Here is a 24,055-nt window from a genome sequence, read left to right as displayed (position 1 = left end):
CACGGAAGTCTCTGAGCATTTACTCCAATAGCCCCATTCTTTCCAGTTATGATATCTATCTCTTTGTGCCATGTTTTATATATAACTTACCCCCCATCCTATTATAGACCCATGCAGCAAGTACACTAGGAAAAACACCTGTCAGAAATGCAAGGTTTACTGTGGACATGGAGCGACTTATTGCTCATGTGCCCATGTACGGCACTGCGATGAAGGAGCTCTGTGACCTCCCTCAAGGGATGTAGCAGATGAGTGGGCTGAAACAGGATTTGTAATTAAGCTATGGAATAACTTTCTACAGAGTGGTGTGAATGCTAAAGTGTACGTGTCTAAGAGCTACTGAGAAAATCAATAGGGGGGGAGGGGGGGAACCCCAAACCTTCAAGAGCTGTTAAATACAAAGACTTAAGGATTTAGAAGTCCCCAAAAAGCAATCGTTTTGGAAGCTAGGTGATTATTTTGGAAATAGAATGCTATATTTTCCCTTTTATGTTTGCTCTTGGACATTATTTCAGACCAGACTACATGAATCTGATAGAATCATAGAATAGTTTGGGTTGGAAGGGACGTTTTAAAGGCCATCTAGTCCAACCCCCCTGCAGTGAGCAGGGACATCTTGCACTAGATTAAGTTGCTCAGAGCCCTGTCCAACCTGACCTTGAATGATTCCAGGGATGGGGCATCTGCCACCCCTCTGGGCAGCCTGTTCCAATGCCTCACCACCCTTGCTGTAAAACATCTCCTCCTTCCATCTAGTCTGAATCTACCCTCTTTTAGTTTAAAACCATCAGCCCTTGTTCTGTTGCTACAGGCCCTATTAAAAAGTGTGTTCCCAATGAAGATTATGAAAATAAAATCTGTTGTTACATGTGAAAGATATTAATCCCTTGAGGTAATTTTATCTTTGCTGATTATTTTATTTTCTGTAAACATGCACAACCCAGTAATTATTCAATTAAGCAAGTGAAAATACAGAACATTCCCCTGTTACTAAGCTTTAACCAATAGGAATCCTGCGCACACATCAACAAGTACATATTCTGAACTATATTTCTTTAGGAAGCTCTGACTTTCCACTAAGTCCTGTTGCATAAGAATGTTACAAGGAGATGATCTTTCAGATAGCCAGGTTCCAGTCCATTCTAGATAAAATTCAGCCCATTAGTCTAATGGTGACAAGTACAGAATAAGGTGCACAAATATAAGGTGCTTCAGTTGTACAAGTCAAGTTAGTTGGCAGCCTAAGACATCAAGCAGCTTTGGTAGCTTGTGATATGACTTCTTTCCCTTCTTTCTTGCATGCTTCTGCTTTATTTGTTTATTAATTTTTGAAAGCAGGAGAGATTTGGCAGCATGTGTGTGGAGAAGTCTTTTTGGAGTAGTCTTTGGTGTCCTTTTATTTTTTGATGGTTCTCTGTTGCATTGCAAAGACACATGAAAGAGCTAAAAATTGTCCACAGAATGTATTTTGAACTCTAGTATCTCTAACTGTAATGTTTGTAGGTAAATAATTTAAAATAACTTATTACAGACATGGTTTGCAAATTTAGGTACCTTAAGTCAAGTACCTGTCTGTGGTCATGAAAATAAAGATGGCCTCATTTGTGATACATGGGCCACCTTCATCTCTTTACAACAGTTAGAAAATTACATTTTGTATTTTAAGTTCTATACAGTCTTGACACAATATGCTTTTGGTGGAAATATCCTTATAGAAAGAGTTTGAGGGATTTCAGTGCCAGACTGGACAGGCACAAGTGATAAAGAAACATTCTCTTTAAAAATTTTATCTACTTTTTGGCATTTGAGTCTTGTATTTATTAATCCCAAATAAATACCTTTAAGGTTTGAATAAAAGTTCCTTCTTCAGTTTGATTTTTATTTTTTCTTCATTGGTGCTTGTGATGTGATGAGATAGTTTCATGTATTTATTGGTAGTTCACAATGCCTTATAGCAGAGTCAGAGTTAAGAACTGTATTACCAGAATGAAACACAGCAAGACTGCATATACTGTAATTACATTTCAAGCTGTCTTTGTTTTAAAGATAAAAGTAAGAGCTGAAATCCATGTATTTGTCTTTGCCTGTCATCTTTCAAATAATTTGAATAAACAAAAAGCTCAGTTTGAAACCTAGGGATAAATTCAGAGGCATAAATTCCTTGTCTGTAATTGCTTGATTTGTAGTGTTCAGATATATTTGTTTAGTGTAAAGTATTCATAGCCCAGTTTACACGACAGAGCTAACTCCTGTGGACCACACAGGGCTACTTCAGATAATAATTTTGAGGCAGTTTACTAATAAAAAAAATCATTTGTTGCAGGACTCGTCTTATTTTCAGTCAGCTTGGGTATGAAGATTACAGTGCAGTTAACATACAGGTTTTAGGGTCTGAAGATACATATGGACCTCATGCTAGAAGGAGTATAGATGGTGTAAGTATTCAGTGGAGTGTTCTTAAACTTTTACTGACCTGTTTTAATCTCTCCATATTGTTATCTTTTCCACAACTTTAAAGGAAGTCGTTATCATCTTGGGAATTTCACCCCATCGTCTTGCAAAGAATTCAGTGTCACTACTTAGTGTACAAAATTAACACTGACAGGATCTTTGCAGTATTGGGTCTTCCAGGAGCACTGATACGAAATCTTACAAAAATGTTGTAGTCTGTTTTGATGTTGTTCATCTGAAGAAGTACTTCTTAAACAAGTTCTTACGATGTAGACATACTGCATTTGATAGAACTCTAAAAGACCACATTATAAAGGTTGTAGAGTCAGGAAATGGCAGAATTTTTGTTGCCTGTGCAACTTTAAAACTGTCTGTGAGTACTGTTTTCAAAATAATCTTCAATTATATAATCCTGAATTGTATTCTGGGACTTGTTAAATCCATATGTAAGAATACGAATGGTGGCCATAGCCACTATGGCTGTGATATGCATGGTCTGTTTTCCTAATATGGGATATGAAAGCCCTTTTTAAAGGAAGAAGACTGTAAATCTTGCACTTCTGCACTTATGTGCACTTTAAATATTTAGACATTTTAGTTTGTTCCAAAACAGTAGTATGTAATTCTTCTTTGTCTATGGTAGTCTTGCAAAACTCTTAAGGTACACGTGGCAAAACTCAGCTCTGTGAGTTTGATCTTAAGAGTGCCAACACTTAAAATAGCTGACAGTTTGTATGTACAGGAAACAAGGACATGATGTGGAGAAAGACAGTTAACTTCTTACTATAGTAAATTAAGCATTCTTAGAAATTGGACAAGTTGTATCTGCAGCTGTTAATTTTAGTGCTTGAACTTCGGTTTCATTCTGCACAGCAGCAAGAGTTGCCTCGTTGAACTAGCTTTATAATGTGGTCTTTTTCCTTTCAGGACCATAAAACCTGTGATGTTAAGTGTGCTACTGAGATTGCAGAATCAAAATTTTGAAACACAGGAACAGATGTTCCAGATGTTGAACTCGTCTGTGTTCTGTTCTTACTAGTACCTTATGATTATGCATTGTAATACACTCTTTAATTAAATTGCTACACGGAAAGTTTTCTGTCCCATTGTATAGAGTGAATAATTATTTGAAAAAGAGCAGTTTCTCCTTCCTTTATTGTTCCGTTTGCCTTGCTTACGGTAAATTAAATAAATTTTCCAAATAGAATTTAGTATTTTTAGTATTTTCTATATTTCCTCAGCCTCAATTCCTACATCTTAAAAGTAAATATAGCGTTATCTCCATTATATGTATTGGAAGCACATGCCTGAAATAGGATGTGAGAGCTGAGGCTGAAATACAAGAAATCACTCTATTGCCTTTCACCTGGTTCCTCCAACAGTTCTGAAGAAACTAACCAGAGGAGTTTGGAAAGCAGCTCCAGAAGCTTGAGGAAAAAGGGTGGAGAGTGGGGTTTGCTTTTCCATTTTAAAAAACAAAGTCCTAGAATCCAAAGGAAAATACCTGCCCTTTGGGGCTGCTGGTAGGAATAATGTAGTCTCTTAAGCGTTCTTTCCTACTACATCTTTCCATGCAAGATTAGACATGGTTATTTGGGTTGCAAATAACAGTGCTCAAAACCACAGCCATGTTATGTTATGTTAGGCAGTATATTAACACATAAGGAAACCAGTTCCTGCTTTGAAGATTCTACCATCTCAATTTAAAGAGGAGAAGCAAATAGTTGTATGAATACCAAGACAGGATAAGTTGGACAATATTTGGAACTCAGTCTGGTGTAGCTGGATGTAGATGTCTCGTGTAGCTGGACAAACTCTAACAGAGGTCTGTCAAGCTGGATGCAAAGGTTTGCATTTGCAATTCTGAAATCACTGTATATCCCAGGCTTATGTAGGCCTGTATGCTGTAGTCTGAGCTGCTCTGTGGAGGCGTATTGACTGTTCCTGGCAACACAACTTATCCTTGAGAAATCAAGAAAGGCTTGCTTCCTTTCTCACTCTTCCCCACCTGTTTACATGGTGGTTGGTGGCACTCTGATAACTTGCTTTGTCAGTAGCAGCCCAGCATGAGCAAGAAAGGGACCTGAATCAGTACTGAGTAACCCTAGTGGTGTTTAATACCTCCTCCTCTGTGGTTTGCTGCTGGGGAGGAAGATTGGGTTATGACAGTGTCAGTGTCAGTGAGTTCATGGTTTAGAAATACTTCACTTTCATGTGAAGAGTTAAAAGTACACCAGGTATTAGTTTATTATGTGCTGTGTCTGTTAGTTTTCTACTAACCCTTTGTTAACCAAATTACACCATATTGTTAAGACTTGATGAAGTTTTGCTATTCTTTGTTTCAGTTATGACACTGTAAGATAAATTACTTTATATATCCAGTTTTGATCCTGGATTCACCCACTCAGAACAGGATTCAGCTTATTGTGTTCATAGACCATTGTATCTTGCATTTGTGGGCAAGGAAGTAAACCTAGAACTTAAACTGTACCATGTCTTAAATATTCCATTTAGAACCAGGAAGCAGATGTGAATGCATAAGTATGTTTTCTGCAAGATTATTTCCTATTAATTATTATTTGTAGTAATTTAATGAGCCTCTTGGTAGCTTTGGGAACACTGAATGTTAAAACAAATGCATTTGAATTTGTGGGTGTAGTAGCAATTTTTAGAACAATCCAGTGAAACTTTTAAATTGGGAAACCGGTTGGTTTCTTATTTATATTATATTGATCATGGCATCTGTTCCTGTATTCATGGAAGGAAACTTCTGTCCTTTCAGTGATAACATGATCTGCTGGAATAATATAATCTCTCCTATCTTGGCTCTGCTAAACTTTTAGGGTTTGCCTACATGAGTATCAAGATAAGCTAATAAAAATGTGAATCAAGTTTGCAGGATTTCCTACATTATAGTATTGTGGCGGGTGTTTTCCAGGCTGAGAAATGAACTGTGTGTGTCTTGGTGTGAGTATGACTACTTAGGGATACTTAAGATGAAGGCAATTACATTTACCATCGCAGTACCTCAGAGTACCTCTGTGTGGGAATGCCACTAGAATAGGAAGTAGAGAAAAATAATTTTTCAACTTCGGAATATTTAGGTCTTGGGTTTAAACATAGTAAAACAAGAAGGCCCTTCATTATTGGGTTTTAGCCAGTCACCAGCTGTAAAGTCAGGAAGATTTCCTCCCTTAGTATAAGCTGGCATAAGTGAGCTTGTTCGTGTTGGGGTTGTATCATGTATTTGAGTTTGAATAGAGGATTTAGTAGTCTGTAAATGTAACAGCCTTTTTGGGACACTCTTACAGTAGCCAGAATGTTTGGTGCAGCATATTACAACTTTCATCGTAAACACTATTTCAGCAGCTGCCACTAGGAAATATATCCATGTTCCTACATTGCTGAAGTTACTTAAATTCCTGAAATTGACTTGAGATTTTCGAATGTTGACATGTTCGGTGATACTGCTTTTGGGAAAAATGTACTGTATACACAGAAGAAGATGATACTAATATACAAGACATCAGTATTTCAAAAGCTAATATTCAATTTGCTGGTTTATGTAATGTTCTTAAAGAATGCAGCTTTACAGAAATGTGGGTGATTAAAATAAGTAGCACTAGAGTTAGGAGATGTGTTAAAAGACGGGCAATTTAGAGGTTCAGATCCAGCGTGTAGTTTCTCAGGTTATTTTGAGGAAGAAAAAAAATATTTTTTTTAAAGTTCAAAATGCTTGGTCAAGTATTAAAATTTGGGGGGGGGAAAGACACTTTTGTTTTGATACTGTTAAATTTATAGGATTCTGATGACTAAATGTTTTCTCTTTTTTTAGGCATAATAGTCTAGTGTGTTTTACTGCCAGCTGTGTAAATTGACAATTACTTCAAGTAATTTTAGAACCGTTTCTGACATGACTTCTAGTTCTTGAATTGGGGGACACCCATTCAACTTTGGGTAGTGAATAAACGTCAAAACATTCAGCAAGAAGTATGAGAGGTGGTTTTGTTCGATCACATATTTAATTAAGTTCTGAATCTGACAACTTCCTGCATATAATAACAACTTTGAGGTGTTTATCTTTTCTCTCCTATTCCTATGTATTAGAGGAAGGATGCCATTAGCATGAAAAAAGGTTCCTCTGCCCTTTCAGGATTATGTCATTAAAAAATTAGGTGCTGTGTAGGATGATGCTGTTCCTTAGCCCAGAGGAGGGAGGACTTCTTCAAGGAGTCATGGCTCCATTCTTTTCATCTGACCAAATAAAACCATGTCCCCTCTGCTCTACACCTCAACCCCTGCATTTTTAAATTGGGGCTGTTGAATTGTAAAAGCATCTGTATCCTTCCTGTCTGGGTATTTAATCTCTGATGCTTTCAAAAGTGTCACTGATTTCTCTATTTGTAAAGAAACAGGCTATTTGCTAAAACCTGTTAGAAGTATTACACTAGGAGTAAAAATGTTATTGTAAAATATTCTTCATGATTTCACACACACTTGGGAAGCTATTAAATGCTTCAGAAATTATTATATGTGAGGAAGAAAGTTGGAATAAACTACAAATGGGCTATTTAGTCATGTATATTCATTTCCTGGTGTAGCAAACTTGGATCTTGCTATAGGCTTGGATCTTCCAAAATCCAGACGTTCCTTTCTTCTAGGAAAATGTCCTCTTCAGTCTCCTAAGTAGCTATATGTTCAATTTTCCTTTACTTTTCTACATTTTTAGTAGAACAGCTACCAAATCTATAAGAATTCTTTAGACAGGGCATTTAGAGAGAGAGGAAGTCCTCTGTGCTCTGTGGAATGGCAAAAAAAAAAAACCCAACAAAACAAAACCCAAGCTTTGGTACATTTTTCATGCTTTCATGCAGTATCCTTTCCTGTCATCATAAAGGATATAAACACTGGCAGAAATCCCCTAGTATCTTGTAGTCAAACTCCACCGTTTTTGAATTTTACGTTGATTTAAGTAAGCCAAGAATTTAATGTAAGGTTACCAAAGAACCTTTAGAATCTCTCTTCGTGCTCATTAACCGAAAAAGCTGACTTCCAGAGAGTGACTACCAGAGAGAAGAAATACCTTGCTGCAGAACTCCGTACTTGGAAGTAGTGCTGTGTGGGGAAACTCCTGACCAGTAGATTTTGATACCTTGTGCAGTCCCATTTCATATGTATGATGGAAATGTTTGTGCTTGTGCTTTGAGACAAGAGACACTCAGGGATAGACTTGTATTTTGAGCAGGTTTCACATTTTTAGCACTTCAAAGGTAGACACAAGGTGGTTCTTACTGGTGGATGCAAAATTCTTGAATAAATGTAGTCTTTGCCTTCAGTGAAAACCTAATGTTCACTCTAAGGCTTTTGCCAGTGTTTTGATTCCAGTGGTAGATCTTTCAGTGGCAGAAAAGAGATTTTTTTTTTTTTTTTAAGAGAAAATCTTGAAGTGAGAGATATTACAGATGACAGTCCTTACCTGTAAGGGTGGGTGTGTTAGTTGACTATAGAGTAGGGAGCAGAGTACTGGTTGGGTTTACCTTTAGAGGAGTGTCTGCTCTCTTCTCTGGAAAGGTGGTGGCTTTTGAAGTTCTGTTCTCCCATTTAACTCCCAAGGACTGTGTTTGAATTCTTTTCTGTGAGCCAATCTGCTTCTTGATGCTAAGAGAAGTAAACCTGGCTCTCTACCTTGACCCCAAAGTATTCTCAGTGCACTTAAAATAAGAGAAAGGTTTTTGTTTGCCAGTTCCACTGAGAGTGAAGCCAAGTATTTAATTTCTTACGAAGTAGTCTTCGTTATAGTACTTGATTCTTTGAGGACGCTGGAGAAGCAGCATAGTGTCCTAGCAGTCTGAAATATCCAATAGTTGATTTCATGGTAGCAAAATAAAAAAGGTAGTGAAAGACTAACAGAAAATCATAGTGATGCTGGATGAAAAGTCACTGAATGAAAATTGTAGTTTGTAGCAGTGAGCACTAAAAATTTCCATTAGATTTAACTTGAATGCTGAGCTACAGTTATTTTTCAGTTTGGTAAATTTAAGTGATGGTCTTCATCTAAGCTAATCTAATTCCTACTTTTTTGAAGCAGGGTCCTCGGGAAGCTGTTGTTTGGCTTGCTGTACACCATAAGCAAAAAGAGGCTGTAGAAATCTTTTCCAGAGAGGTTGCACCAGCTGGAACTGGCATGGGTAAATATTCACATCGTCATCTAAGAATCTTAAATTACTCTTTTTTTTTTTTTTTTTTTTCCTCCTGAGCATGACTAGGACTCAAAGACTTAGTTGTGTTAGGTTTCATTGCACTGTGTATAGTGAAATCTTTTTTTTAAAAAAAGTTTGTTTGATGTAGAATGGGACCTGCAGACATTAGCAACACCTTTCTGCTCCTTTGAAACTCTTTACCCTTCTGTTGCCACTACTGGCCCTTTCTGCCTTTTTTCCTTTTCCTCATTTGTATTTGTTTTTCTACCCATGGTTACACTGATGTGCAACCGTGTCTTATTCTGTTTTACCATGTTATTAGAACTCAGTAATGCTATTAGACCTCACTGGCAATAAACATTACGAATGCTATCCAGCTGTCAAGTTTATCACATTTATAGTCTTTGGCTATAACATTGCAGTTCATGAAGAGCTGTAGAGTTTGAGGATTTTGAAGGTTCTCTTCAGCACTTAGTTATCTGATGTTACTATAAAAGCTTTATTTAGATATTACTGTACTTCTAACATGTTTAATGTGTAGCTGCTCGTGTAGGTAATTAAACTTTCAGATATAATTCAAAACTTCTTAAATACGATACTGCAGTGAGAATGCTAATGACCTGCATCTAATTCTTTATTCGCAGTGCGTATTAACTATTGAACTTAAAATTTGATCCTGCACCGTTAAGTCTAACCTCAAATTAATCTATATTGAACATTTGATTTTGTATGAATTTGTGGTGTACCGCAACTATTGCAAGATGTATTTTTTTAATTGACTTGTGAGGTAAAGTCAAAATACTGGGACTTAATTAAGTCCATCTTAGTTATGAGTATATATTTTAAATATTTGCATAAAGGTCACCTAATGTGAAATGATCAAAGCTTCTATTTTTTACCAAAGGTTTGTTAAAAAAAAATCTTTATATTTGTTCTTTGTAAATGTCATTAGATTCTCTTCACTTTCTAGGAGGATTTACTGTTTGATTATTTTGAGCAAACTTTTCTTTATTTTTATTTTTCCTTCTATTCTCCTTCCAGGTCACTTGTGTCACCACTGTATCCATCTCGGTTGTAAGCAGCACATTAATATGTTGTGATTTGCTGCTTACATTATGGATACTCATGCTACTTTTATTATCCATTTCAAATTTGAACAGCTTATTTTGAGGACTAGAGCTCGGATGTTTTTGCAATGGTTTCTACATATCTTACGGAAGAATATATCGAGGATTTACATAGATCCTCAGAATTAAGTTACATGAGCTGAACCTGAATCTTGCAACTTGCATAGCAGATCTAGAGTCCTGATGAATGGAGGGGTGGTTAGGTGTGGCCTAGCAGTTAATTCAAAATTGTATGGAAGTGTGCATGCACATTCTGTGTTGTAGTCCTTACAGTGGTAGCAGAGATACAGTTATTGCAGGGTGGGCTGCTTTGGGGGTTTTGTGGCGGTTTGTTTTGGGTTTGGGGTGTTTTGTTTTGGGTTTTTGGTTGGTTGGTTGTTTTTTTAAAGATGTTTATAGAGTACATGTTTTTTTTCTCTCTTTACAAGATAGAATATGATCATGTAGAACTAATCGGGAATATTCATTGAGATAATTTTTAAAGATGTGGCAATTCTGAAGGCTGGTTAGTAGGTCAGCATTTAGCATAGATGTAAGTTGCTTCTAGAGACTGTTTTTTCTAATGAATGAAAGATGGTATTTTCAGTGGACCAAGATACTATTTCTATAACTAGTTAAGGACTCATAGTTGAAGTAGCCTCTCCTTTTTCATTATTCAAGTATACTATGAAACATAGCTGAAAGTAACGTTCTATACTTATTCCTTATTTTGTATGTGCATAGACAGTCCTCTAGCAAGTATCTTTCTGAACAAAGGAAAGCTGGGTGGATTTTAAAATTTTTACTTATTTGTCCATTAGCTTCAGATCTTACTGTGTAAGATGTACTTGTCTCTCCAAATTCTTAAGCTGCGCCTCTTTCATAAAACAACTGCTGTGTATGTAAGCCTTGTTTGAAGTCTGAAAGTGCTAGGTTTATTAAGGTTTCAGTTTTTCCCTTTCACCACTGTTCTTTCCAGAATGAAAAAGTCAATCTGCACTTCCTGGGCTAGGTGAAGTACGTCCAGTATTGTAATTGAGGTACCAGAATATGTGAACATCTGTGTCTTAAGGTGGCTGGCAAGCTTTCATTTCATGTTATCTGGGCTCTTCGTGACGAAACAGATGCGTTCCTGTGTAGAATCAGGTTAGGCAGTCTGTGTGAATGATGGTAGGGGTGCTGGTTTTGTCTCCTAAAGGAACAGCTTAAACTTTTTAGTACGTCCTGTAGCACTTTCTCAAAAAAAAAACCAAAAAACTGTTTCAATTCATAGAACTGCTGCTAATGAGCAGCAATGGGAAAGAGCATATTTCTGGAATCATCCGGGGCATCTGGTGATAAATAGCACTTCTGCTTGCCAGGTACAGGACTGCAACAATGGTTTTGGCCTACATAATGTAAATTACTAGTATCAGAGGGTATCAGAACTGTTTACTGACATGCTTCAAAGTGCTTGAACAACCCCATGAATAGTCTTTTTTTGTCGTTGTTGTTGTTGTTTAAATTTCTTGAAGATATATTGAGACTGCTTCATACAGTCACCTCTTTCAGTTGCTGTTGCCTGGTAGATTCCCATGTTACCTGCACAGATAAATTCTGTGTATGTAGAGAAGGGTCAGATTTGGGATTGAAATGCTTGGTAGGCTGCTTGTTGATGTGGAATACTTTTAAGGCAGTGGTTATGAAGAGTCTTTCTTTTCTTATTTTCTTCAGTGAGACTTAGAAAAAAAAAATTGTGCAATAGTGCCAAACAATAATTAGCAGTGTACTAATAACTGAACCAGCTTAATGATGCTTAGTTTCTGACAGTGGTGTAGGCTGCCAGAACTTGCTGTGAAGAGCAGAACAAGGAATGCCCGCTGCTTAATTGTCTTAAAATAGCTCCATAGTTAAATTAAAACTCTTGTCGGATCGATGTATAAGTGATCTGGGGAACAGAAGCCAGAACTAAGATGGTGGTTGTTGTCCTAGGTGAATTCTCTAACAACAGGACCTGATGTTAATTTCCCACCCCCTTTGCCATCGGCTTTTTCCTCCACCTCTGTATCACGGGCCGATTTCGAAAATTATTACTGTTCTCCAAAGCGTAACAGCTTCAGTGAGAGGCAGAGCGTGCTCCATGGGAGTTTGGTCACTCTTACAGGCAGAGAAGAACCCAGAACTCGAACATCCCATGCAGTGAGCCCCTGAGGTCCCTTTTTGTATAGTGCTGCACCACTTCCTGAGCATTGAGTGAAACAGCTCTTTTTCACATCCCACATGGGTCTGTGTGTGATGTAACCTTGTGTGGCTTTGTTCTGCCGAAGTGGTGGCAGCTGTGGGGACGGATGCACACCAAGTGAGGTTTTAAGCATGTGTGCCTTTTCTTTGTGAAAACACAGGCACCCTTTAAGCAGCAAAGTCCTGCATTTCAAGAACTGCCAGCTTGGTCATGCCCCTCCAGCTCCCCTGTGTTAGTTCTCTTCCAGGAGAAGTAGTGACAGTAAGAATGATTGCAAATAACTCTTCTGTCTTAGTTTTTCATTAAAAGAGTATACAAAAAAAAGGAAAAGCAGGAACAAACTATAAATCTTTCATAACCATCAGCAAGGAGAAGGGAGGAGTTGTTGACTTGTAGGGTGATGTCACCTGAACAGAAGCACTTCATTCCATTATTTTTTGGACGTTTTGAGAGTGACTTTTAAGAAACAACACTTATTTGGTCTGTACCAGACCGGCATTTTGGTGTTTTTTACTCTGTGATGTGTGGACAGTGGTACAGATAATAATTTTCATATATAGCAATTTTCATCCATGAATCTTTAGCTCTAGAGAGGAACTCTCTAGCATATTTATGGGGACCAGGCTGGCTAAAATTTAGAAATGGGGGGAGTAGGGGAGAAGGAGGATAGAGAAAGGAGATCTGATGGTTCAGATTAAGGGCGGGGAGTCATATGAGCTCCTGCTCTGGTCTGTGGGAATTTCCAGTACTCTCATATCTGAGTGGGAGGCAGCATTGAGCCTAGGCTATTAGATTTACCTGTGTTTATCAGCTACATCTTTTGAAATGAAATCCAGGAGCACAGTCACTTTTGGTGTTTCGTCAGGTTGTTTCAGCCTGCTAGTCGCTACTTGTGGAGGTCTCTGCTAGCTTTGGAAGGCAGTTTTATTTTGGTAATAGGATCATAATATGAGAATTATAAATTGTATGTAAAAGAGGTATTAATTTCTTTAATAGCCAGTACTAAAAGCCTAGTTTTGGTGGCTTTCACTTAGGCTAAACTTAAATGACTTGAGTCAAAATTTTTTGAGCTATTTGCCTGATAAACTTTCTGAGGGAGGTTTCAGTTACAGCTTTTCAGACACTACAGGGAACAACAGTAAGACGAAAATAAATTCTTTTCTTCCTCTTATTAAAAAGCATGTTTCAACATTTTTTTTTTTGAGGAGTTATCTTCCTAATGCTTCGCAGCAGAGACTTAAAACTTAGGATGTTAAGTCTTGAGTGTCAGAGATGTGCTTTTTAGCTCTTCCCATAAATTTAAAGTCTTAATGGCAGTATTTCTTAATTTTTGACTCACTTTGCAGCTTTGATTATTTCAAAACGTTTTTGTGTATTTGTATATGTAAACGATAATAAAACTTAGGCCTCATAGAAGGAGAGCACTGTATAACTTCTGATCAATTTGGGAGTGCTGGATCCCCCCGCACCCCATATCGGTAGATCTTTACTTCTCATAATCAGTAGAAAGACAACCACCTCAAGGTGTTTTGCTGATTTGAAATTTCCTGTTTCTTATGAAATCTCATCCTCTGTGTCAGAAAGAAAAGATCAAGGAATGCTACTATATGTTGGAACGGGCTGAACCATGCATGTGTTTGCACTCTTCAATATAGACAGAGTGAGACCTGCAAGAGAGAAGTTAGAGAAGGTGGCATCTCTTAAAAACCTTTCCTAATCAAAAGTGAAAGACTGAGCTTTTCATAGCTATTCCCTAACTTTTTTTTTTCCTAATACTTTTTTGAATTCCCATCAGTTTTGTTGAAGACCAGTGGGGCACATGAGTGTACTTGCACAGAAATTTTCTGAAGTATTATTAAAACTGCAGATCAGATTCTTAAGCCTGGAGAAGAATTTGAAGTTACTGTATATAGACATGCCATACATTAGAGAGTGATTTGTTGTTTATTTTCTGTTTGGTATGGAAGGCTTTTACTGTAAACTTCTGTTGAGCATGGTATTTAGTTTGCAAGTTCAAACACATACTCAGTTTTCATTTGAATTTTGCTTTTCTGAAGGGTTTAAAGGGATACAAGCTATTAAAAAAAAATAAAAAAAAGGCCAAACATGCCTAATCCAATCTTTTTATCTTTTTTTTAACGGTTAACACCTGAGTTTGTTAAACTTTCAAATGGTAAAAGTATGCTATTTATTCCTCAGTACTTTGAAAGTTTGTAATAGCCAGTTTTTTTAACAGCAACTAGCAAGTTTGGATTTATGCATGTATTGTCTCCTGAAAAAAATAAAAACTTTAAATGTGTATGTAATGTTCAGTCTTAATAGCAGGGTCTTCACAACTATTTTCCTGTTCTATCAAGTGAGCTTTTCTATACTTGACGGAGAAGAATCCTAGACACACAGACTCAGATTTTTAAGTCTGTAGTAGCCTGTGGGAGTTCAGTGCAGTTCTGCATTGCCCAGTCTATAGAAATTGACCCTCACTTCATAAAAGCTAGCACAGATCAGGTTTGTACTACTTGGTGAAAATGTCTTCATTATACACGGTCTGGTCAGCCATATGCTTAGCATTTAAACAGTTTGTGTTGATGTAGTGTGTGGATTTTTTCTTCTTTAATTCAGATATTTTATTCTGAATAAAATATAGTGTAGAAGAGGCTCGAGCCTTGCTGTGGGAAACTGGCATTTGTAGTTTAATAGGGGTTCAGTAGCTAAGAAATGTTTTACTAATAGCTGAAATCATGTGCTGACCCTTATTTCACATTAAAATGACCGGAGTTTGACACTAAGATGACAGCTGGTTAATACAACTTGAGATTGTAAAGTTCTTGAGTATATGTAAATATTATGACTGATCTCCTAAGCGTGTTGGAAGATACTTCCAGAAATGTCCTCGTTCTAACAGTTTACTGCAGTCCCCATTTTTTGAGAATAATATTGTAGAAGATAGTTTATCTGCTGTATTCAGAGGACATAGATAGAATAATTAAGATCATATAATTGACTCCTGTAAACAAAGACTGCATGTGTATTGTACTTCTACTCAACTATACTGTAAGAACTGTTGAGTATAAAACCTTGGATTTCAGATTTGTCTAGTTTGTTCACTTAATGCTTGAGAAATAGGCTTCTTTGTTTTTTACATAGAAATATATCATATATATCATTCCTTAGAATATGTGGTAAATAAATTAATAACCTTTTGGTTTAGCTAATTCAGTCACCAGAAGTATAAGAGACAAACCACTTAGGGTCAAAAACTGGAAGTTGGTGAGCAAAAGGCATTGAATTTTAGAACCCCAGTGAAGATTCCAAAAAAAAAGTGTCACCTGTTGAATTTAAAGCACTTAAAGCTTTTTAGATTTCCAGTAATCAGAGCATTTTCATGCTTTTGTCCTCCAAAACATTTTGTTAGACTGCATGAAGCATTTTGTATCTTTCTTTAATATGTTGAGTAATGTTTTATTCTGTTGAAAATTTACAGGTTTGTACAGAAATACTTTTTTTTGACAGAATTAGATTAAAGAACAAGAAGTGAGAAGCCAAAATCGGGTGTGGCCATTAAAGTAGGATTTGAATAAGATGGAGGAACTATTAAGGGGGCAAAACATAAGGCTCTCCCACCATCAGAAAATCCAGTGGGGAGTGACGAGAGCTGGAAGAAATGAAGCTTGTTTTGCTGGAAATTTGCGTCTCATAGGTTGCTCGTGGGTTCCAACTAGAGCTTTTCCTGCCATGGGGTGTTTTGCAGGGTGCCATATCTGTGGCATAGATTATAATGTATTAGAACATGGTGGTTCTGCATATTGAAATAGGTGCTTGTTTGGGCTGATTTTAAGCAATTTTTTTTTTGCCAAAGCTGGTTTTCAGTGGATCCACTCCCTGAAATGCTTGTGTGAACATCAGAACTGGTGTGGGGGAGAACTGTGAGTGACAAAGGATGGGGGGGGGGCGGGGGGAAGCTGTGATAGCCCCGACAGAGTAACAGTGGTTTTCCCAGTACTCTTTTGTTTGCCTGCTACCACTACTGAGGAAATTTATCAGAAACTTGCTGTCTTTTCCAGCATATCATACATGACCTTTAAAAGTGTTGGTATTTGCAAGCCTATTCTTGGATGAGTTTTGTAGGGTGAGAAAATAAAAAAGATTGACAGGCAGCTGGAGAGTGAAAACACATGGAGGATCAGAAATGGTTGAACTGCTGTATCGAAGAGTATATCTTGAGTGGACTTCACCTTGTATTATCTACATGCACATCTGTCACCACATGGCTGCCAAATCATATGGAGGGGGCGATGGTCGTGGGGTGTTAGCATGCTTTGGTATTCTTGAGATTTCCTCTCCATCCTTCAGATTTGGGGGAAATTTGTCATTGGAGCCAAACTCTGGGATCTTGCAGGTGTGCTGGAGGAATGATGAGCACAAAGGAGAAAACCTGGCAGATGAAAATATATATCCATGTACACACAGAGGATGATAGTTTGTTTTTCATAAGGTAATAGGGCTGAAAATTGGTAAGACTGAAAGTAGGCTAGAGGGAAGAGTCATAAAATGAAAAGAAGGGTTAAGACTGCATGAAGAGTGGTGCAGATTAACCAGAGCAGCACTTGCTAAATAATAATTGATTCTTTATTTTGTGGATTCAGTGTAGATTCAAACCTTTAAGCACAGAATCCAAAGGAAGGGTCTTATACCAGTGCTTAGTCACCTAGAAAGAAGTAAATTTAGTGGGCTTGGTACCTGCCATTTCTCTAATCATGCCATGTATTTGGGAGTTAATGAAATTAGTGGAATTCAAGTGGTGTAATCCCCAGGACTGATTCCTTTCTTTTAAATACAAGGCCACCTGGAGAATTTGTAGTTATCAGGTTAGGTCCTCAGACACTGAGAGGGAAAACAATCTCAGAAGTGGTGGGTTTTTGGATCATATACTCTTGAAGCAAAATAAAAATGATGATACTTAGTGTGATCATTACGCCAGACAAATCCTGTACTTGTAGATGAACACGAACAGAATATAAATAGATTAAAAGGAAGGTCTCCAACTTAAAGGCATTCAGATCATCTTGCAGTGCATCAGTTTTGTGCCATTCTGAGCACAAAAGCAGGCAGATAGTGGTGGTGAGTTGTTCGTCAACTTGAAGTGAAGCAACTTGTTCAAGAGGGCGACTGGTGGCAGATAGGATGACACTGTGCTTAGTGATACTTTATCTGCCTTGAGGAACTAATGAACGGAGCTCTGACAGCAAAAAGTGATCGTGTAAAGTTTCTGGGAAAGGACATCAACAGCTTCAATTTAGCTGATAATCTTAGCAACTTGATAACTGCAGCCTGATTGGTACTCCCTACAAGTATGACAAATTATTCATGTCATTGTAGATAATTATAAGTCTCTTCCAGAAAGGAAGGAGGGAGAGCATCTGTGCAGATATTTAAGCATGCAATGTAAAGTATGCATAAAGCACAGCATGAGTAGATCTTTTTAAAGATGATGTCTTGGGACAACAGTTGATCTAAGTTGATTACAGTTAATTTAACAGCCCACTCTTACCTGGTTGTGCTTTGCCTTCCGTTGCCAGCTTTGTTTTACTGGAGAAGTGTAATGGGGATCTGAGCCCTGGGTTGAAGTGAGGTGTTGTGCTCTAGTGCTGTTTACACAAATAACGAATCACTGATTGTAATCAAGAATCAGTTTAAGATTTGCTTTATCTTCTCTGCCTGAAGACTAAATAGGAATTGCGTATAGTTAAAATTAAATTATACTCACAAGTGCTCCCATCTTACCTATGTTAATATAAACAAATGATTGAATAATTGTGAGATAGAAATTAATAACATTGCAACTGGGATATTGGTGTAGCTTTGCTCTGCAGTTGCATTTATGTGCAGGGGTGGGCTGTACTATCTCCAGAGACAGATCTGCCGTTACAGTAGCTTATGCTGGAGAACTTTGCAAGGCTAGCAATAGTAAGCAGCAGTAGAAGGTTATTGTAGCCTCAAGGTATGAGCAGCGGTTGTTCTTAGGTGGATTGTTTTCTTGTCAGTGTTTAAAGGACTGCTTTGTTGTAGGAGCCAAGTTCCATTGTGTGAGAGCAGGCAAGTGAAGAGCTTTCTTTGAGAGCTTTCAGGAAGTTGAAATTGATGTCAGAGCAAAATCTGGTATCCTTAATGAGCAGTTCAGCTGCCTAGCAGGAAGCAAGCCATGGGACTGACAATCCACAGATAATTTAAATTAACTTTATGATCCTATATTTTCAACATGACCTTACCATATCCAGCCTCCTCTCCAACAACCTAAATAAAGAAACTAGACATGTAATTCAGTAAAATAACTGTAGTTAATGTTGAATGGCAGTTTTCTGCTTGAAAGAGTCCACGGGTAATATGCATAGGGCTGAATCTTCACTAGATCATTTAAAATTGTGTAAGACTAATGGATTCTTTCACATTCTGTCCACTACCACATTTTTTGCAGCAGAACTTAATGGGTAGGGAGGTGGCTATTAATGGCTTTTGTTGTTGTTGAAGGGTTTCTTTTTTTCCTGTACTAAAAAACATCACAGGCGCTTTTTTTTTGGGGGGGGTGGGGGTGGGGGTGGGGGTGGGGGGGGGAGGAAGGGGGAGTTAATACTAACACCCTTAATCCCTTCCTTTTGTTCTAACTGTAGCACCTTCTAAAGGTTGCTGTGTTTTGAAGTTGGTTGGTTGGTTGGTGTGGTTTTTTTCCAGCCTCTGGCTAAACATGTAGCCAGTGAAGTCTGTTTATCTTGTGAACTAGTTATAATGTGCAAGTACTGTAGTAGCACCCTGGCCAAGCTGGCAGAGTGATTATGGACTAGCCTTAGGCAAAAGACCTCTTCCATAACTTTAGGTTTAGTTACTATAATTACCATCTCTGAATCGGTCATTCACATATACGCTGAATTTTAGTTTTGTGATTCCAAATATGTCTCCAATTATAGAGCAGTGTGATCAATACAAGGACTACATAACAGCATCCCTCTTTGAAAACTTCATTAAAACACCTTGTTAACCACTATTCCAGAGAGATCACTTCCCATGAATGTGAATATGGCAAGACTCAGATTTAATCTGTGATATGTTGTACCATCTCTTCTGCCACTGATGTGTGTCCACATTACCAAGGCACTGAACCCAAGCTAAAACAGGCTGCTGAGAAGTAGAAGTTATCAGTGTGAGCTTAGTACCACAACGGCATGGTTATGTGGCTTTTAGTCTGTTTGGAGTACAAACAGAATTAACAGCTGGAGGAAGCATGAAACCCATTTTAGCAAGGATTAATTTGGGTAAATATACCATGTGGGCACCTTTCCACAGCATTTGTTTCTAAGGGACTGCTTAACAAACTTAATTCCTAGACTGATCTAATGTATACACTTCAGAGTTTCTTTCCCCTGCAATGCAGTATGGAGCTCTGATGTATCCTGTATGCATACTAACCATGCCAGAAGGAAGCTATGCTGAGGATGGAGAGAGCAGAACTGTTTCTTTCAGAAATACTGAGCTGAGTAGGTGGGTTTAATGGTCGTAAAGCCTGGCAACCTGATATTGAGAATAAACAAGAGTCTAATCACAGTGCTGACTTACTGCAAATCTAGGATCATGCTAGTGACTTATGCCCCTAAATTATCTATGTATCAAAGAGAATGGGATTTGCAGTACCCAGCACCTTAAAAAAAGTGAAGTTAGCCAGTGATAATGCTAAAGAGGAAGATGGAAGTTAATCTGAAACAGTTAATCTAATAAGAAAAAGTCATATTAAACAAGTATTAAAACAAACCATGATTCAGATCGGAATTGTTTCTTTGCTCTCTTTAAAAGTAAATAAAACAACAGCAACAAAAAACCCAAAGCTAAGTTCTTTTTCTGTCAAATGTATTGCCTGGATACTATTGGTATACAAAATAATCTTTAGGTTCTTCTTCCAAAGCAGTTTGTTTTGCACATTTTGAAACAAATTCTTTTTTTTAAGTCACAGAACCTTTTACATGTTTTGCCTTTTTAACTGTTACATAAAATGTTCAGTTGTATTAATTTATGAGAACGTATGTAATTTGCTAGATATTTTCCAGTACTTATTAAGTCTGCATTATAGGAATGATTCAAGTTGTGGTAAGGTATGAGCTCTAGTGTGTTGAATATGGCTTTAACAGTTCTTTTGTGAATTTAATTTCCCCCTCCAGCACCTGGCCTCACTGCAATTGTTGGAGGGCGCCCCAGAGTGTAAGTTAACTTCTGATCATTAACTCGTAACATGTGACGGTGGTGTTTCTGCCACTCACCATCACAAGCTTCCCCACCTTGGAAAAGCAACCACAGAAGCAACTGAGGTCTTTGCGTTGCAAGACCTATGCTTAATAGGTCTATGCTTAATAACTGATGCTAATAACTCTGCTTAATAACTGATAAGAGCTAATAGTGAGTGCTACAAGATACGTATGCAAATGGTAAAACTCTTTATTGAATTATTGAATGTAGAAATAGAAAATATTTTTGCTATTTTGCCTACTCCCCTGCAAAATTTTCTTGTAGGTTTTTTTTTGTGTGTGTGATTTTTTGGGGGGGAGGGGTGGGGTGGAGTGTTGTGTGTTTCTGTATTTTTTAACAAAATCTTACTTTTCTAATAATGAAATTTAAGGAATTTCTGCACTCCAAAATTGTTTGGAAAACCATCGCTAATCGTGGCTAAATAGTTCTTACTTTCCCAAGTGTTTGCCTGTAATATGAATACTCTAAAGATGTATGATGGGATGTTTTCATTAATTTCTGGTCTTCTTGTTTTGTGTGTCTAGATCTCCAGTTTTGAAGCCATTTTTCTTCTATTATCCCAAAAGCAATGTTCAGGTAAGGCTTACTGCTTAAAGTCTGCTCTGACTCTTTGAAGTAATTTGAAAAATTCTGCTGACTCTGGCATTTTTCAGTGACTTTGAGTCCTAAAATTGCAGAGTATTTTGGTAACTTTGATTAAAAAAATATTTTCACAGGGACTAGTGTTCACACAGAATGTTTTACAACAGTCAAACTTGCCAACCTTACATTTTAATTGCTGTGAATTTTGGAGTATCTTTCATCTAAACTGAACTTTTCATGTTCCTAGGATTTGAATTGGTTTTGCTGCATTTGCAAAGAGTGCTCGTGAAAATTATGTGGTTTTTGAAAGTTAATGGTCCCTCTTTAAAGAGAAGGTGATTGGGTGTTCAGACAGTTGGACATTAATCTTGTGAACCTGGACACATCTGACTTTTGGGGTGGGTAAACGGGAATGGGATGGTTATCTACTTTTTTGTATAGACTACTGGAAACAACTATTAAAATCAGTGAATTTCCTCTGATCCATACAGATTTTACCTTAACAGAGAGTTGGGCCTTTTCCTTTCAAATGCCCTGTCTATAAAAATGGGAGTAGTAATTTCTGCTCTTACCTATGTTACAAAAGCTATAAAATTGTGAAAGCCTGTGAGACTATTGCGATGAGTGGATGATGGAGGAGCCTGTGAATAAGGTCTATCTCTGTGGCCCTATTCAGTTCATAACAATAGTTTCTTTCAGTCCGAGAAGTTACGGTTCAGATGACTTAGGCAGCCCTAGGTCATAAGTGAGTGTAAGATGAAACGTTGAGCTAGAACCCAGCTTCTTTTCTGTTGCACATGTACCTCTGTGTAGATTGATGTCTTCAAGATAAACTTGAATAAACTGGTTTTACTGAAAACGTAAAATATTTGGATTTACAAATGTTGGTCTCTGCTTTTCTGAATGCCATCAGATACTTAATTTATCCTTTGGAGGCTGCCCTTCTTTTTCAGAGGCCTTAACTGACTTTCAGTTATTGCATCCATCTCATCCCAAGGCATCCTAATAATGATGCTTCTCACTCAGAGTCTTTTCACTCATTCACCATCAAGAAAGTGGCCAAAGGCCAGAATGTTGGTGTACGTTAGGCCACAGGTATTGTGTCAGGCTTCTGCTTAGGGTGGTGAAGGGAAGCCTTAGGAGCACAGGCAGCAAGTGTGTTAGGGGGGAGAAAACAAACAAACAAAACCCAATTGATTAAAAAAACAACTTTGTAAAATTATTATCAGTATATAGTTTAAGCATTCTAAGCATTTCAGAAAAGGAGTGTTTCATTTTTAACGTGCGTGCAGTGCTTAGCACAAATAAGCCCAAATGTTTCATTTTTCTTTGAGTAGTACTCTGCATTAGTGGGAAATAATTTAAGATTACTTTTACAGAGGAGATGCTATTTAGTTATTAAAACTAAGTTTATAAACTGTGCACGGTGGAAAAGCATTTAACACCCCACCCCCACCCCCCCGCTTTCTTGTTATTTAAAAAAGATCAAGTACTTATTGTCACTTATATTTTGTTTTATACAAATTACTTTCTTTGGCAAGTGTGATATGAAATTATCTTCTTCATGGAATTTTAGCCTACCACTGTTTTGTTCGTCAAATTAAGTGTAAACTTACTAATTAGCACTGTGTTCCAGGCTTGGTAAAATGCTGTTGAGATTAAATAGTAACCTAATTTAGCAAGGGAAGAAAGCACTGTCTCATCTACTCTTTTCAATGCAGAAAATCAAAATCCTTGCTCTAGGTAACTAATCTGATGAATGCACTGATACGCTATTAACAAAATGCCATGTGACCTATCGCTGTTGTACTGCAGTAATATTAAAGGTTATGTAGAAGCGTGGTGTTAAGTGATTCAGGTCCTGGATTCAAAGTTTTAGCCATGTATTAACAACAATGGTCTAGCTAGAGATTACAGAGTAAGGAAGGTATGAATTAACTACTTTTTCTAGACTGGAAATTCAATTACAAAGAGTCTAGTTGCTCTAGTTCAGCATTTGACCTAAAACCCAAAAAACTCCATAAGGAGATTTTCAGATATGTTACCATTGCCACAGTAGGTTCTTTTGTTTTGTGTTTGATAATACCTTTCTGGGTGTCAGTTTGGATTCAATATTTTGTTTGTTGTTTCCACTGCTCTTATGCAATTGTCCCAATTTTTGTCCTAGATCACTAGTGGTTTTACAATGTGAACGGTAGTTATTTTCCATGTGTGCTTTTTTCATGTTTAAAAAGTAACCTAAAACTTCTCCCTAGGGAGAAAAATTCTAGCAAACCTACTGAAGGCAAGAATGGCTTTTCTGAAATCTTGTTTTTTTTAATCTTCATCTTGCATGAGCGTTGGAGGCCTTTGTCACTATTAGCTATTCTCTTAAGAACAATCTTAAGACGGGGGCTGAGTAGAACTGTCTTGCGTTTGCTGACAACTGAGCACTGATAGCTGCTGCAGCTAAGTTGGTGTGTGGTGTTGTGGTGGTGTAACCTGATGGTATGTCTGAGTCTTTAGTACTGGGAGTCCTCCAATGCAGATGAAATGGATGCAGTTGCTTTTTTTTTCCTACATGATTGTGTTATGAAACCAGAGAAACCTTTGTTTACATCTTAAGTGAATAGCCCAATCAGCTAATGAAGTAGCACAGTTGACCATGTTTTGGGTTTTTTTTTTTTTTCAGATTTCTTTGGCAGGGGGAGGGGCAGGTAGGGAGAGCTTATCATGCAAGATGAACAGCATGGCATTTTTTTATTTCATATTTTCATCTCAACATAAATGCAAAATACCCAGTATTAATTTATTTTTTGTAAGTTGCTTTCACAAAATGTATTTGAAGATTAATATAGGATCCAAAGAGAAGTTTGTCATTAATATGGACAGTGACATTAAGAAGAAAAGGGGATTACATCATGGAAGAGCTGGAAGCTTTCAAGTTTTGGAATCCGACTGTCAAGAGTGGTGACACAAATTCCATGTAGTGCTGCTGTACATAGAGAAAGATGGAGAGAGAGATTTGTCTTCCTTTAAAGCATACCCAACTGGATAGAGCATTTGGGTTTTTATGCTTTTTGGCATACATGAAGATTTCATTTAGGTTTATAATGGATCATTATTGTTACTTGGACTTTTTAAAAGGGAATGATGGAACCTTATCTGTAAAGCTGTTACTGAAAATGTGCCAGATCAATACTTAATTAGAAATATGCTTTATTTATTCA

At 37.4% G+C, this 24,055-nt stretch overlaps 1 protein-coding gene across 3 annotated transcripts in view; it reads left to right on the top strand.

The window, feature by feature from the left end:
- The window catches only part of LOC135313095 (uncharacterized), a 65,875-nt gene that overhangs the window by 26,678 nt on the left and 15,142 nt on the right, over positions 1 to 24,055 (top strand). For 2 of the 3 annotated variants that reach the window (XM_064449829.1, XM_064449832.1), the window contains exons 12-15: positions 2,324 to 2,435; positions 8,537 to 8,639; positions 20,180 to 20,219; positions 20,789 to 20,840. In XM_064449829.1, the coding sequence (XP_064305899.1) occupies positions 2,324 to 2,435; positions 8,537 to 8,639; positions 20,180 to 20,219; positions 20,789 to 20,840 (307 nt within the window). The remainder of the gene's footprint in view (positions 1 to 2,323; positions 2,436 to 8,536; positions 8,640 to 20,179; positions 20,220 to 20,788; positions 20,841 to 24,055) is intronic. The other variant, XM_064449831.1, reaches the window with a different exon arrangement.

Source organism: Phalacrocorax carbo, chromosome 4 (genome assembly GCF_963921805.1).
Source record: "Phalacrocorax carbo chromosome 4, bPhaCar2.1, whole genome shotgun sequence".
In the NCBI taxonomy this organism is placed as follows: Eukaryota; Metazoa; Chordata; class Aves; order Suliformes; family Phalacrocoracidae; genus Phalacrocorax; species Phalacrocorax carbo.
This window is presented reverse-complemented; position numbering and strand designations above follow the sequence as displayed.